Source organism: Myxocyprinus asiaticus, chromosome 6, assembly GCF_019703515.2.
Source record: "Myxocyprinus asiaticus isolate MX2 ecotype Aquarium Trade chromosome 6, UBuf_Myxa_2, whole genome shotgun sequence".
NCBI lineage: Eukaryota > Metazoa > Chordata > Actinopteri > Cypriniformes > Catostomidae > Myxocyprinus > Myxocyprinus asiaticus.
The window spans coordinates 34089056-34105084 of NC_059349.1; the positions used below are offsets into that span (position 1 = coordinate 34089056).

Sequence of the window (16029 nt, forward strand, 5' to 3'; positions counted from 1 at the left end):
GTTCTTGAGCAGTGTTGTCTGTGGGAGAGAATAACTCCCTTTTGCGTGGACTTTGTGCTTTGTACATTTGCAGACCTTTTACATGCACAAAGAGCTATGTTATACACTAAAGGAAAGGTAAAATCCCAAAAAGCATAATAGGGCCTCTTTAAACTTGAATAAAGCACTCCCCTAATAGCTGTTTGGCTCTATGACTGTATGAAATTCAAGCAGATGGGTTCTCTTACCACTGCTACGCGGATAACACACAGCTCTATTTGTCTTTCCAGCCCAACAACACCACAGTGATAGCTCGAATCTCGTCCTGTTTGGCAGACATCTCGGCCTGGATGAAGGAACACCACCTGCAACTTAACCCAGTGAAGACTGAGCTCCTCGTCTTTCCAGCCAACCCTGCTGTTGAACACAACATTGCCATTCAGCTGGGTTCAACTAAAATAACGCCTTCCAAAACGGTCAGAAATCTAGGGTAACAATAGATAACCAACTCAATTTCACAGACCACATCTCAAAGACAGCACGATCATGTAGATTTATATTTTACAATATCAGGAAATAAGACCCTTCCTCTCTGAACAGTCACTTGTCATAACTAGACTGGACTACTGTAATGCTCTCATTGTAGGCCAACCTGCATGCGCTATTAGGCCCCTGCAAATGATCCAGAATGCAGCAGCATGTCTGGTCTTCAATCAATCAAAGAGAGCACGTTACACCACTCCTTGTCTCACTTCACTGGCTGCCGGTTGATGCATGTATCAAATTCAAGGCTCTGATGCTGGCATACAGAACAATCACTGGGTCTGCTCCAGCGTACCTAAAATCATTTCTGCAGAACTACATTCCCACCAGAAGCCTGCGGTCAGCTAATGAGCGGCACCTTGTTGTACAAACACAAAGAGGCACCAAAACACTTTCCCGAACTTTTGGTTTCACTACACCTCGTGGGTGGGATGACCTTCCCAACTCCATCCATGAAGCAGACTCACTCTCTGTCTTCAAAAAACGGCTAAAAACACATCTTTTCCATACACTCATAAAAAAAAAATAAAAAAAAAATGTATATATATTCTTGTTGCACTCTAATCTGATACTACTATTCTGCTGCTAGTGAAACTTGTAATGCAGCACTTTTCATACTGCTGCCTCCTTAAGATGAATGCTTATGATGTATTATTCCTCTTTTGTAAGTCGCTTTGGATAAAAGAGTCTGCCAAATGAATAAATGTAAATACTGTATCATGGCATATAATGGTCATTGTTTACCCTTTATTTTGTGTGCTTTATAGAAATGAGGGTTCAGGAAACCCGTTCAATCGAAAACAGTTGAATTTCTGCAATTCAGTTAGGCGATACAAATGGCACAAAAATTACACACTTTCCCTTTAAGTAAAAGAAAATTAGACATTGCAGTGTTGCTTTACATAATTCAAATGGTGAATTTAACGATGCAAATGGTAAATGTTAATGTGAAGACAAATAACTAAAATAATTTGGGTAATATCAAAACAGCTACAGTCAAATCCATTATAAGCCATATGGGACCACTCTAAAGAGTGGTGGTGGTGAAGTGGGCTAAAGCACATAACTGGTAATCAGAAGGTTGCTGGTTCAATCCCCACAGCCACCACCATTGTGCCCTTGAGCAAGGCACTTAACTCCAGGTTGCTCCAGGGGTACTGTCCCTGTAATAAGTGCACTGTAAGTCGCTTTGGATAAAAGCCAAATGCATAAATGTAAATGTAAGTAAATAACGGGCCTACAATTTTAACAAGACTGAATGGTAATGATATACACTAATATAGACTGATTAAATGCTCTTAAGAAAGAAAAAAGAAAAAAAACTTCCCTGTGCTTTTAACCATGGTTTAAAACAAACAAACAAAAAACAATATATGTTAATATATCATATAGTGAATTCTAGAAAACAATGATAAAATTAAAAAAAAAAAAAAAAAAAAAAACAGGAAAAGAAGAAAATACTCATTTATTTTTTAACTGTAATGCATGTAATATTCTCAGGCCCCTATTTATCATTGCTGCCAATTAAGGCTATGTGGAGAAAAAAACAACAGAAAGATTTGGGTTTTATTGCACTGTTAAGAACATTCCCTGAACCAATCTAAATCCTCCCCTACCAACCACTAACACTTTGGCTGTCACAGGGAACCAACTCTACCAAATAAGAGAGGCTCTATAAAAGCCATCTTGATAATATAATGTGTCGAAGAAAGATGAGCAGTGGTCAGAGTGAGAAGGGCTGTAGACTCAAATAGAGGTGGGTAAAAATATAGATTTTCCCATGCATCACAATTTTCATTTGAACAATTTCGATATTGATTCTTAAATCCCAAGAACTATCTTTTACTCTATGCACAGCCCTCTACACTGAGGAAATTAAATCGCATTCGCAGCCAAATTTCACACTATGCGACCAAAAAAATTACATATTTAGCAACTGGCTGGTAAATGTTCAGATTTCACTGACCAGTGATTGTGTAGTATAGTGGTGAAGTATTCAGCATAGAGATTCTCAGCGTGTTGAGAGTCAAAGTTGTTCTGTGTGATGTGTGTCCAAAGACGAGATCCACGCAACCCATTTGTCTTTGAACAATGTCTCTTTTAATACCATTTCTGTTCTTTACAATCAGTTGTTGATTAAAAACAACAAAAAATAAACATTTAATTCTAATCACGCAAAGCACGGATGAGATAAAGCCACTGGAGCCTCTCTCCTTAACACGTGCTCATTAACGGACACTTTTTACAGAACTGCCGGTTTTCTTAAAGCGACAGTGCCGGTTTTTAACATGTGTTCAACAAACCAATGTAAATATTTGTAAATAGTACAAATTATGCAATTAAACAATAAATATGTAACAAAATATAATACATGCAATATAATATCATATTAATTGATTGAATAAATTGATTGGTTAATTTTTATGTTATTGTTTTTCCTAGAATCTGGCTAAGTGAACATGCAACAAGAGAGAAAGAGGGAGATACACCATATGGATGGCTTAATGTAGCGCTTGCTGGTTTTTCTTTACACTGGACAGTGTCCAAGGCACCTATCTGTCTCACAATGAGTAGAGCCTGCAGATTGTGGTGGTGGTGGTGGTGGGGGATCGGGTGCTCTCTCCACTGGGTTAAAAAGGATAAATGCATTACCACCATCTTGTAATGGGTGAGAGCGCCTCTCACCTCTGAAAGTCTGATAATTACTTTACTAAGGCATAACAATGAATAGGCACAGTGCATGGGGGGAAATGCGAATAATATCACAATTCAATGGATGATCAGAATATCAGTAGTTCAAATCATAAAAAAAGTGTTGTCCAGTTGTTTTAGTTTGAAAGTTCACAGGAAAGAAAGGTAGACAGCACCCAAAGTCTGCCTCACCTAGATGATTCACACATCTGTTATCCTAGCAGTTTTATGTCCAGTCTTCTGTCTGCTTCCCTGAAACATTCAGGATGAATCACTTAAAAGATAGTGTGACTTTGTGACTGTAGTGTAGTCTAGCGGATACACAAGCATGCGCCGTATGCCCACCTATCTTTCTAAGAATTTTGCGTACGCTCACCTAAAATGAGTGATAATATGTATGGCTTCCAGAACAACGAGTACTGGAGTCGTCATAATTTGCACTGTACATTTACTTTGCTGCTAAACGTGAACATATTTATGCATTTAAATACAACTTAAAATATTTAACTTTAAGAAAGTACTGACTGCACACATGCTAGTTTTTGATGACTTTCCCAGATGCTGGAGAAGTTATCTGAAATGTCCAGTAATGTCATTTCTTTCTGCCTTTTACATCTGTCAGAAGAGCCTTTTTTCTTGTGAGATTAAATCTCAATGTATATTTTTTTAGTAAGAAAACAATTTCATACTAAGCACAGAGAAGCACATTATAGTACACAAAAAAAGTAATAAACAAATAATCATTATCTCTTATGTATATAGTAATATTTATACTGTAGTATAACATTACTACACTCATATTAGCTACAATGCTTAACAGTTTATGTATGTATTAGTTTATTAATTTGAATTAACACAAAGTGTTAACCATTTTACTAGTAATACAAAGAACATTTAATCAAGCCTATTAATTTAAATAGATATATATATACTACTATATGGTTTTTAGTTGTGTACTGAAAACCATGCCAGCAAGAAACTTTCTTACCCTGACATGCATTTTGTATGCTCATAAAGGACTATGATTACAACAGACCATAAATTGTGGAAAAAAAATGTAAACTAACCACTTTAAGGCTTTTTCACCTTTAAGACCTCAAGCACGTAGTTTGCATTTTTCACAAACCGTTGTGAAATCTTTCGTCGTTGTGCAGACTAAACTGAAAAAGCTAGCTGAATGCAAAACTTACTTTAACAATGTTGTGCATTTAAGCAAAAACCACCTGCCACTAAATGAAAATATGGGCCAACAACCCCTACATTTTTAGCCATGATTTCACCAAATACCACTATGGATAAGGATTTATCTGACAAAGTTCATAAGATACAGTGTCATGAGAGACTGACGAAACTTTTAAATACCTCATTTATATCATAGAATGAACACAAATAAATGCTTTAGGCTCAATGCAAGGAGTGTCTCTCAGTAGAGCAAATAGTGACTGTATCACATATAGGCCTACAGTAAAATAAGCCACACTGAGTGAAATTAACTTTGACCTGCTAGTGCTTGTATTCATCATAGCCTACAACACAGAGACTGGATTTGAAAATAATGATTGAACTAAATGCTGAGCAATTTCCTAATATTGGCAATTAAAAGGAAGGTCCACTTATAATTTTTGTGAAGTTTTTTTTTTGCACCAAAACAGTCATAATTTAGTCATATAATAATTTTCCACCCTGTCTCTGGCCCTGTCTGAAACGCTCGATTTTAAGCTGTCTGGCCCTTTAAGACTTCAATGTAAATGCCCCTGTTGCGATTAGCTAACATTGTGCAGCCCTTCTAATACAGCCATATCTGAAACTCATTCGAAAGAAAATGAAAAAAAACTCCATACAACATTATAAAACTACATTTCAGGGTTAAAACATAACATACACCCAACACATTTCATCTGAATGTATCAAACTGTTCACTCAAGCACAGCATAAACCGACATGACGGGAAACATTTGTGAACGGAATTAGTAACTTATGGTTTTTAAACTGCCCCATCTTTCAATAACAGTTCCTTTGCAAAGCTTGAATCATATTGTGACTGGTTCACAAGCAATCCACGCTGATATGAGCCAAAAACACTCACAAGCCACACTGAAATCTTCTGAAAATGCAAACGTAATGTAGTTCATGATGATGTTGGGTGCTTCAACAGGCCAAAGCAGAGACACTGGTCTTCACCAGAGTGACATCTTGCATTTTCCTGGTATGTTTACAAACAGAACGGCATGTGTTTCTCCCAGTCAGTGGCAGCGGCAGAATGAGACGCGTTTTTGTTGCGCTTGTACCATTCTCAAAACGCGTTGTGTGGAAACACATCAATATGATCGAAGATGTCCATCTAGTACATGTTTACAAAAGAGCAACAATTAAAAATATCACAGATGGGTGCAAAAACAGTCCAGGATGCTTTCAAAACAGCAAGATGAAAAAGAATGGGAGTGTCCTTTTTATTATAACTTAAGTTATAACTTGACATTGCGTCTTTTAAAAGTGGTACAAGGGGGCCTGGGTAGCTCAGCAAGTATCGACGCTGACTATCACCCCTGGAGTCACGAGTTCGAATCCAGGGTGTGCCGAGTGACTCCAGCCAGGTCTCCTAAGCAACCAAATTGGCCCAATTGCTAGGGAGGGTAGAGTCACATGGGGTAAACTCCTTGTGGTCGCTTTAATGTGTGGTTCTCGCTCTTGGTGGGGCACATGGTGAGTTGTGCGTGGATGCCGCGGAGAATAGCATGCAGCCTCCACACACGCCATGTCTCCGCAGTAACGCGCTCAAAAAGCCATGTGATAAGATGTCGATTGACAGTCTCAGATGCGGAGGCCACCCGGACTGAGGCGAGTCACTATGCCACCATGAGGACTTAGAGCGCATTGGGAATTGGGCGTTCCATATTGGGGAGAAAAGGGGAGAAAATCAAAAACAAAAAAGTGGCATGAGATGTATGATAAGGCCATATCTCTCCCTCCTCTTCACCTGTGTGACTGAGTGCCAGTGGGCGGGGCAAAGGGTGAAATGACGAAAAATAGGCATTGATGTCTTGCTGAAGTAGCAGTCATATACAGATGTATTTAGTCCTTGTGACGTCACAAGTTCCCTAAATTCCAAATGAGCCATTTTGCAGCTTGGTTTAAATAAATGTTCTTTTTCTATTAAGGAGGAAGTTTTCAGTTCTGAAACTTACAGTAGGTTTTTATAGTACAATGACCTCTTATATGTCAAAAGATCAAGGGAAATTGTATTCCTCATGTCATGACCTCTTTAAATGTTCCTGCTCATCCGCAACAGATGCGTTTGAGCTCATAATGTTAAAGTACTTGAGTGCTTCATTTTCACTCTCTCTCCTTAACAGTTTTCTGAAACTGTTAACTGTCTTGTCTAATGATAAAAGGCAAATATAAAAAAAATGCCATCATACAGTGCATCCGTAAATTATTCACAGCGCTTCACTTTTTCCACATTTTGTTGTTACAGCCTTATTCCAAAATGGATTAAATTCATTATTTTCCTCAAAATTCTACAAACAATACCCCATAATGAAAAAGTGAAAGAGGTTTGTTTGAAATCTTTGAAAATGTATTAAAAAAAAAAAAAAAAAAAGAAAATCACATGTACATAAGTATTCACAGCCTTTGCTCAATACTTTGTTGAAGCACCTTTGGCACCAATTACAGCCTCAAGTCTTTTTGAGTATGATACTACAAGCTTGGCACACCTATTTTTGGGCAGTTTCTCCCATTCTTCTTTGTAGGACCTCTCAAGCTCCATCAGGTTGGATGGGGAGCGTCGGTGCACATCTCCAGAGATGTTCAATCGGGTTCAAGTCTGGGCTCTGGCTAGACCACTCAAGGACATTCACAGAGTTGTCCCGTAGCCACTCCTTTGTTATCTTGGCTGTGTGCTTAGGGTCGTTGTCCTGTTGGAAGATGAACCTTCGCTCCAGTCTGAGGTCCAGAGCACTCTGGAGCAGGTTTTCATCAAGGATGTCTCTGTACATTGCTGCATTCATCTTTCCCTCGATCCTGACTAGTCTCCAAGTTCCTGCCGCTGAAAAACATCCCCACAGCATGATGCTGCCACCACCATGCTTCACTGTAGGGATGGTATTGGCCAGGTGATGAGCGGTGCCTGGTTTCCTCCAGACATGACGCTTGCCATTCAGGCCAAAGAGTTCAATCTTTGTTTCTCATGGTCTGAGAGTCCTTCAGGTGCCTTTTGGCAAACTCCAGGCAGGCTGTCATGTGCCTTTTACTGAGGAGTGGTTTCCGTCTGGCCACTCTACCATACAGGCCTGATTGGTGGAGTGCTGCAGAGATGGTTGTTCTTCAGGAAGGTTCTCCTCTCTCCACAGAGAAACGCTGGAGCTCTGTCAGAGTGACCATCGGGTTCTTGGTCATCTCCCTGACTCCCTGACATCTCCCCCGATCGCTCAGTTTAGCCAGGCGGCCAGCTCTAGGAAGAGTCCTGGCGGTTCCAAACTTCTTCCATTTATGGATGATGAAGGCCACTGTGCTCATTGGGACCTTCAATGCTGCAGAACTTTTTCTGTACGCTTCCCCAGATCTGTGCCTCGATACAATCCTGTCTCGGAGGTCTACAGACAATTCCTTGGACTTCATGGCTTGGTTTGTGCTCTGACATGCACTGTCATGGCAAAGGCTGTGAATACTTACGTACATGTGATTTTTTTTTTCTTTTTTTATTTTTAATAAATTTGCAAAGATTTCAAACAAACTTCTTTCACGTTGTCATTATGGGGTATTGTTTGTAGAATTTTGAGGAAAATAATGAATTTAATCCATTTTGGAATAAGGCTGTAACATAACAAAATGTGGAAAAAGTGAAGCGCTGTGAATACTTTCCGTATGCACTGTATATCATCTGCATATATGCAGATATCTCGTTTAAACAGATTTAATTCACAAACCTCACGAAACTTGCGCAAATCCATTTTCTTCTTGTAGAGCACTTGTATATATTCCTCTTAAGCATGTTTTATAATAGCCTAAATCAAAACCGTGTCCCTCTGAATCACGAATGTTGTGAGACAGTCAGTCCGTGACACTCCAAGCAGGCGATCCAGACCAAGAAAACTAAAAACGGACAGTAGATTGCTGTGCGCTGGAGCAGCTTGTTGGGAGCCAACAAGCAAAGCATAACGCAGTGGTACACTGGCAAGAGAACAGATGCAGATCATTTTGAATGGATGTCTATGGAGGAGATGCTTCAGTACGCTGAATAAGCTGCCTCTGTGAGGAAACTTAATGAACTGACCACCTGTTCACTAATCTTAAACATGTTTGTTTTTTTAATCCTCTTTTCTCCCAATGTTGGAATGCCCAATTCCCACTACTTTAGTAGGTCCTTGTGGTGGCACGGTTACTCACCTCAATCCAGGTGGCGGAGGACAAGTCTCAGTTGCCTCTGCTTCTGAGACCGTCAATCCGCGCATCTTATCACGTGGCTTGCTGTGCAAGACACCGCGGAGACTCACAACATGTGGAGGGTCATGCTAAACTCCGCAATCCATGCACAACTTACCACGCGTCCCATTGAGAGTGAGAACCACTTAATCGCGACCACAAGGAGGTTACCCCATGTGACTCTACCCTCCCTAGCAACCGGGCCAATTTGTTTGTTTAGGAGACCTGGCTGGAGTCACTCAGCACACCCTGGATTCGAACTCATGACTCCAGGGGTGGTAATCTTAAACATGTTTTACACTAAACAATCCTTTTAGAGTAAACTACATGTGGACTTCGATGATAAAATAGCTGTTTTATAAGAGAAGTCACTGACTTTTTTGTAAAAGGTAGGTGTCAGTTTACAACTCAACCCATTAATTTGTATGGTATGATTCACAAACTATGATTCGCTGTCGTAATACCCTAAACGCAGTTCATTCAGTCAGAGCCATTGTATGATTGGCTTTAAACACTGGTGAGATTTCAGATGACCCCCATACTCTCCCAGCAAGTACTGACATCATTGCCGGTGTGAATGATACAGGGAGACTGGTGGGTCAACAATGTTTGTTGCCCTGTTGTACTTTACCACACTATCATAGATTATGCAGTAAATGTAATGTTCATCTATTGAAAAATGTCCCATGATTACACTGACTCCCGCTTCATCTTTACAAGCTGTGCTTTTTATTCTGTGCTGCTGAAAGGACGTGACACGCAGCCTAAAGCAGCCCTCTAGTGGCGGATGAATGTATAGAAAGTATTTTTGATTTTCTGCTGATTGCTTTCATGATTACTGAACACATTTGTTCTGAAATTGATTAATCGATGATCGATAAGCTTAATCAATCAAATTACTAATGACAAATAATCGATCATCGATTATTCATAAAACTTCCCTAGGTTCAATACAAGTTGAGCTCAGTCGACAGCATTTGTGGCATAAATGTTGATTATCAAAAAAAAAAAATTAAGACTCATCCCTCATTAATCTGGATACATTTGAAACGCTCTCCATTCACACTGCCATTTTCAAGTGTTTTCCAAAAGTTGCTTGTCAACACTGAAACATATGAAAACTCAAATCCCCATACTGCACATGCGAGTGAGAGAGAGAGAGAAAAAAAAAAAAAAAAAAAAAAACCGCTGTTCCATTTACACTCTGTAACACAATTGTCCTTGTGTTCTGTCTCCGGACCACAATTCCGAGTAAACTTCCCGTCGTATTTGAAGGAATGCAATGTGAAGGTTGTACAAAGTAACATTTATCTTTAACAACAACATCAAAGTCAACTGCAGGCACAATAACGCCGCCACAACATGGGCCGCCATCTTGATTGCTTGACTGCGTCACATGACAACAAATACATCATCGTTTTCAGATATCTCCTTCCCCCCCCCCCATCAACACTATAACGCAAAGACACCATTTTCAAATTTAACCACTTGAAAGAGCGTCTTCGAAAAGCTCAGTTTTGCTGTCAAAAACGTAGTCTCAGTGTGGACGGATGGCCAAAACGTAGAGAAAATTAGATGTTTTCAAACGAAAACATATTAGCGTGGACGTGGCCTAAGGCACTTGCAAATGAAGTGAATCGGGACAGTTTATAAACATTAAAATACACAGTATTTCAAAAGTATAGCCACAAGAACTGTGTACGTGTTAACATGATTTTAGTGTGATAAAACCAGGGATTTACCAGTGTTACAGCATCTACCAGATCTCAGGGTTTACAGGCGTTATGTCGTCACAACAACAGTTGTAATATTGGATGTAACTTCACACAGATAAGGTAAGTGATATTATCACACTAAAATCATGTTATCACTTATAATATTTATGTCTTGTGGCTATAATTTTGAAAAAGAGTGTATTTTAATATTTGTGGACAGGCCCCAATCACTTCAATAGTAAGTGCCTTACTGTAACTGCAATTTCTGTTTATGAGTGAGGAATCTAAATAATTTTTCTGTATTAATTAACATTAAGCCACAAATGCTGTCGATTGAGCTTAATTTGTTTTGTACCTGGAAAATCCCTTTATGAAATATCCAGTAAAGCATTGATTCTAAAGAGAACTGCATTATAAGATCAATGATTTGGTCTGTGAGGGTCAACGAGAAAAGATATAGAAAGAGTGAGAGAGTGAGGGAGAGCAAGACAAAGAGACGTTCTGCATGCAGTGTATGCAGACTTGTGTCTATGAGGGTGCCTGAATCTTTATGCAGGTTGTAAATGACAGCACAGTAGTGCAGACAGCCATGAAAGGTAGCTGCCTCTGGAAACATGAGTCACAGATCTAACTGTTAGAACATTTAATTAGCATTGCTCATTAAACACAGAGACTTGGTGAACTTTAGTCCTACTGTGCTGCATCTATAGGCTAATTATTCTCTTCCTATTGCTAGTAAACTTAGGAAAGTGATGATGACTGGACTTTTTTTAGTCTCTGGGACATGACTCATTTAGTGCAGCCGAGATTACAGCAAAGTGCTGATGCTACAAAGGTGTTAATGGCGCAGATCTGCCCGTATGGAGAAAACAGACTCGTGCACACTTTTCTCCAATCCCCTTCTTTCAATTTTCTATTGACTACAGTTAATGTAATCTGTAATACAATACAAGTGCCTGGGAATGGATTTAATTATCATAGGATTTAAACTTTAGGGAATACAGCTGCTGAAACGTTGGCAAGCATCACGTTTCAAATATCCTACGTGCGATTATTGTATCAGATGAAATTTGTTAGGTTTAGCAAGTCTATCAGTGACAAATGGTTCTTCTGAGAAATAGCAAAATGATGGACAACAGTTGCATAACAGAAGTGCATAAGAGCTATGCCAAGCTGGCTGTGATCACAGAAATCGCTCCTATACTGGCTCTATTCTACTGCTTCAATTACAGTGGAATGTAAAAATGTGCTAATTCATAGCCGTCATAATGGAACACAGATCAAGAGTTAGAATAAAAGCTAATTTGCAAATAAACCAAACCCAATTTAAACCCACAAGTTAGCCCAGATGTACAGCGTGCATGGACTCGCTTAATCTTACGGAGTATCATAGCCATGTGAAAATTAACATGCCACCGCCAGAAAACATCACCGTTCTCCCCTGGGGTCATTTTTTAACCCTGAGCTTCTCATTCACACATGTTTGGTGTCAGGCTGTATAGGCTGAACCGTAGGTGAACAAACAACTCAGTTCATGTTGTGTGTTACAAAACATCACCAAGCAAATTCACTGCAGAAGTTATACTGCACTGATTACAAATAAAATAAAACCCTTATTTGCCAAGAAATTTAGGGTGTGCTAGATTTTAATGCAATATAAAAGCCACTTTAGATGTGGCTGGCAATCCTGACTGTCACAAGGTCATTGTCGCAACAGCCAATGTTGATGCCAAAGTTTTGCAACCACCTACAAAACTCCCAGCATTACAGCTCTTTACACTCGCAGACTAAAACGAACAACCTGGAAACAGAGGCAGTGATGCATGCATGCCTTTCAATGTAAATCTCAGAGTCATTCATTGAGAAAAGAAAACATTCAATGCAAACAAAACTCTCATCTTGTTGTTCAAGCATGCCTATCCTTTTCTTAGCCAATACTGATGCAATCACATTGTGGGCCACACATTATTAAAATTTACAGGCTATTCACAAGGAGAGAATAATTACACGTTGTGCTGCAGCCACTTTGTCCAATTGTTTTTTATCAAATGTTGGATCTTTGTTGCTACTCGTATTCAAGCGTCAAGGAAAAAGAACATTACATTTCAAACCCACCCTGTTGAGAATCACCCCTGACCTCTGAGAAACTTGGGAGGGCTTGTAAAATGGAAAACTTGTACAGACAAGGGTGTAGATTTGGCTTGAACATTTGGGGGGAAAGGGGGTGGGGGGGGGGTTGCAGCATGAAGCATTTACATGTTTCCATTGATCATGGTTATCTAAACATTAGAATTAATTAGTATTATTATTTAGTATACTAACGGAGTTCCCCTGTTAAAGGAATATTCTGGGTTCAATACAAGTTACTCTCAATCGACAGCATTTGTGGTGTAATGCTGATTACCACAAAAAAATAATTTCATCTCGTCCGTCCATTTCTTTAAATAAAGCAAAAATCTAAGTTACAATGAGGCACTTACAATGGAAGTGAATGGGGCCCATTTTTGGAGGGTTTAAAGGCAGAAATGTGAATCTTATAATTGTGTAAAAACACTTAATTCTTCTTTTAAAACTCATGTATTATTTGAGCTGTAAAGGTGTTTAAATCGTAATTCTTTCAGTCATTTTTGGGTTTGTTGACATTACACCATCATGGCAATGAAGTTGTAAAATTGGCTATAACTTTACACAGAAAAGCTTAGTAAGTGATTTTATCACACTGAAATCATTTTAACACCCATATTGTTTATGTCTTGTGGCTATAATTTTGAAACAGTTTGTATTTTAACATTTACGGATTAGTCCCATTCACTTCCATTGTGCCTCACTGGAACCCAGATTTTTTTTTTAATGATAAGTGGGGCCAAGTCAAAATAAATGTTTGAGGTAATCAACATTAACTTGTATTGAACTCGGAATATTAACACTTGGTAAAAGAGGCGTTTTAACGCGCCAATATCCTGTGACGTGTACTGAACATGTGCCAGGAATGATAAGGCTCAAATACAGTCACTGTGACTTATCTCAAAGAAAAGCCAAGCGCTTAACACTTTAACACATCTCCGCACCCAAGTAGTCTCAAATGACAAAAAGGAGCAAACAAATATGAACACAAATGAGTATTAATATTGCTCAATAATGCGCGAGTAAAATGTGCGCTTGTATGTACGTGAGCAGAGGGGGAGGGGCTAAACGTGGACTCGAATGTTTTAATCAAATACCTGACAGAAAACTACTTGTAACACTTCTTAAATGTTCTCAAATATCCTTTTAAAATATGTGTTTGTCAATACATTAGGTGGGATTCGCTAAACACATGTTGCTTTTTGTACCACGTAATTCTTCAGTGTGCAGACGGGATTTCACAGCTGCAAATCACTGTAAACTGTGTCCATGTGAAGAAGCCAACTGGGCTTCTGTAAGCGGGTATCGCTCAGTTTATCGCGAGAATACCCACAACTAATCCTATTCGTATGTTGGCTACATGCAGCGTTATTCCCAGTGTCTTTTAAATACTTATATCATTTTATGCCCGATCATGTGTGTAAAAGAAACAACGGCAAAGTTGCTATGGAGCCTTGGACACCATGCTGTGGTAAACGTACCTGTTCCCGTCTCTTCTGCCAGCGGCCGCAGGGGCTTTCCTCCAGGATTTCACTCTCATCCTCGCTCTCCTCCTCTTTGCCCCCGGACCCCGATATCCTCTCCGGTACGGACATCGTCATCTTACCCTAGCGTGCTCTTGTAACGGCTCCTTTAAGACCAACTGAGCACGCAGCAGGACCTTTGAAGGTTTGCAGCGATATTGTAGCTGCAAATATGTATCATTGACAAATATAAAGTATTGCCGATCACTGTTGCACGTTATATAGTTGAATCGTCCACTACATAAAGTACTGCAACGTACTCCTAAATTATACGATTCGTGACCGTTTTAAAGCGCGGTAAAATATTCAGCGTTATGGTGAATTTAATCCCATCCTCAAAGATTCTTGGAAACAAGGATAAGGCTCCTGTGAGCAGACAGTCTCAATCGCAGTCTACACAACACATAGTCAATGTCCAAGAGCCCGACCAACAAGCATCATGTCATCTCTGTATAGCTTTCCCTACTGGCCCACTACTAGTGCTATCTGAATTTCCTCCTTTTAATTTGCTACCGTAAAGTTTAGACAATATGCACAGTCATAAAAAGGGCTCCACTGTCGTGTGCTAATACTTCTAGTGCATGTCAGATTACTTAACCTCAGTCATCATTTACATAATAAATGGATTTCATAATTGCATAAATGTGTGTGAATACACACACACACACACAGGCGGCCAAAAGTTTGGAATAATGTACAGATTTTCAAGTTTCAAGTTTTATTAGTCACATACATAACCATACACAGTACGACATGTAGTGAAATTCTTGGTACGACTTTTCTCCCCCCAATTTATGATAAAAAAAATAGACAGATAGATAGATAGATAGAGAGTAGAAATAGAAGTAAAAAAAAATTACATTACAATTAAAAATTTTAATATTGCTTCAAGTGTGTGGTGTTGAATAGAAACTAGTCCTGGTGTTGACCTTGATTCAGGACACGGATGGCCTGGGGAAAGAAGCTCCTTCTCATTCTCTCTTTTTTGGCCATCAGGGAGCGGAAGTGTTTCCCTGACCGCAACAAGGAGAAGAGTCCATTATTAGGATGGTTGACGTCTTTCATGATCTTCCTGGCTTTGGTCCAGCATCGTTTGCTGTAGATGGACTGCAGGTCAGGGAGTTTGATGTGGGTGATGCGCTCAGCTGATCGCACCACTCTTTGTAGAGCCAGTCTATCTTGTTTTGTGCAGTTTCCGAACCAGGCTGTGATGTTTCCTGTCAGGATGCTCTCAATGGTGCAGGTGTAAAAGTTTTTTAGCACCATAGAGTGCAGTTTAAAGTCCTTTAAGCGCCTAAGGTGGTAAAGATGCTGACGGGCTTCTTCACTATGGTGTTAATGTGGCAGGTCCATGACAGATCGTGTGAGATATGTATGCCAAGATATCGGAAACTGTCCACTCTCTCCACTGCGGCCCCGTTGATCATAATGGAGTGGTAGTTCCTCGCCTGCTTTGTGCTGAAGTCCACTATCAGCTCCTTTGTCTTGCTGACATTTAAAAGGAGGTTGTTCTCCTGGCACCAGTCCTCCAGGCCTTTGGTCTCCTGCAGATAGGCCCTCTCGTCATTATCAGAGATCAGGCCTACCACAACAGTATCGTCAGCAAACTTGACAATGGTAGTGGAGTTGGAAGTGGCCACACAGTCATAAGTGTACAATGAGTACAGCAGGGGGCTTAGAACACTCTGTAGCCCCCCAGGGTTGTGTGTCCTGAGGGTGAGGGGGGGTTGAGACATGTCTGCCCACCCTTACTGCTTGTGGCCTGTCAGTCAAGAAGTTGGAGATCCACTGACGCAAAGATGGACTAAATCCTAGGTCCTCCAACTTGGTGGTGAGTTTAAAGGGAATTATAGTATTAAAAGCTGAACTGTAATCAACAAACAGCATTTTAACATAATTTCCTTTCCTCTTTTTTGATTTTGCTCTTATGAAAAGAATTTGGAATTTTATTCACCAAAGTGGCATTCAACTGATCACAATGTATAGTCAGGACAGTAATAACGTGAAAAATTACTATTACAATTTGAAAA

The 16029-nt window shown here is 39.7% G+C and overlaps 2 protein-coding genes across 4 annotated transcripts in view; one reads left to right on the forward strand and one right to left on the reverse strand.

The window, feature by feature from the left end:
- nrbp2a (nuclear receptor binding protein 2a) overlaps positions 1–14473 on the reverse strand; it is a 46664-nt gene extending 32191 nt beyond the window's left edge. For 2 of the 3 annotated variants that reach the window (XR_007897444.1, XM_051699959.1), the window contains exons 1-2: positions 13958–14473; positions 228–396 (exon numbers count right to left, since the gene is read on the reverse strand). Coding sequence is in view for 2 of the 3 variants with exons in the window: in XM_051699959.1 (XP_051555919.1) it covers positions 228–396; positions 13958–14016 (228 nt within the window). In the remaining variant the exon portion in view is untranslated. The remainder of the gene's footprint in view (positions 1–227; positions 397–13957) is intronic. The other variant, XM_051699960.1, reaches the window with a different exon arrangement.
- The window catches only part of LOC127442139 (uncharacterized), a 439805-nt gene that overhangs the window by 361224 nt on the left and 62552 nt on the right, over positions 1–16029 (forward strand). The window lies entirely within an intron of this gene.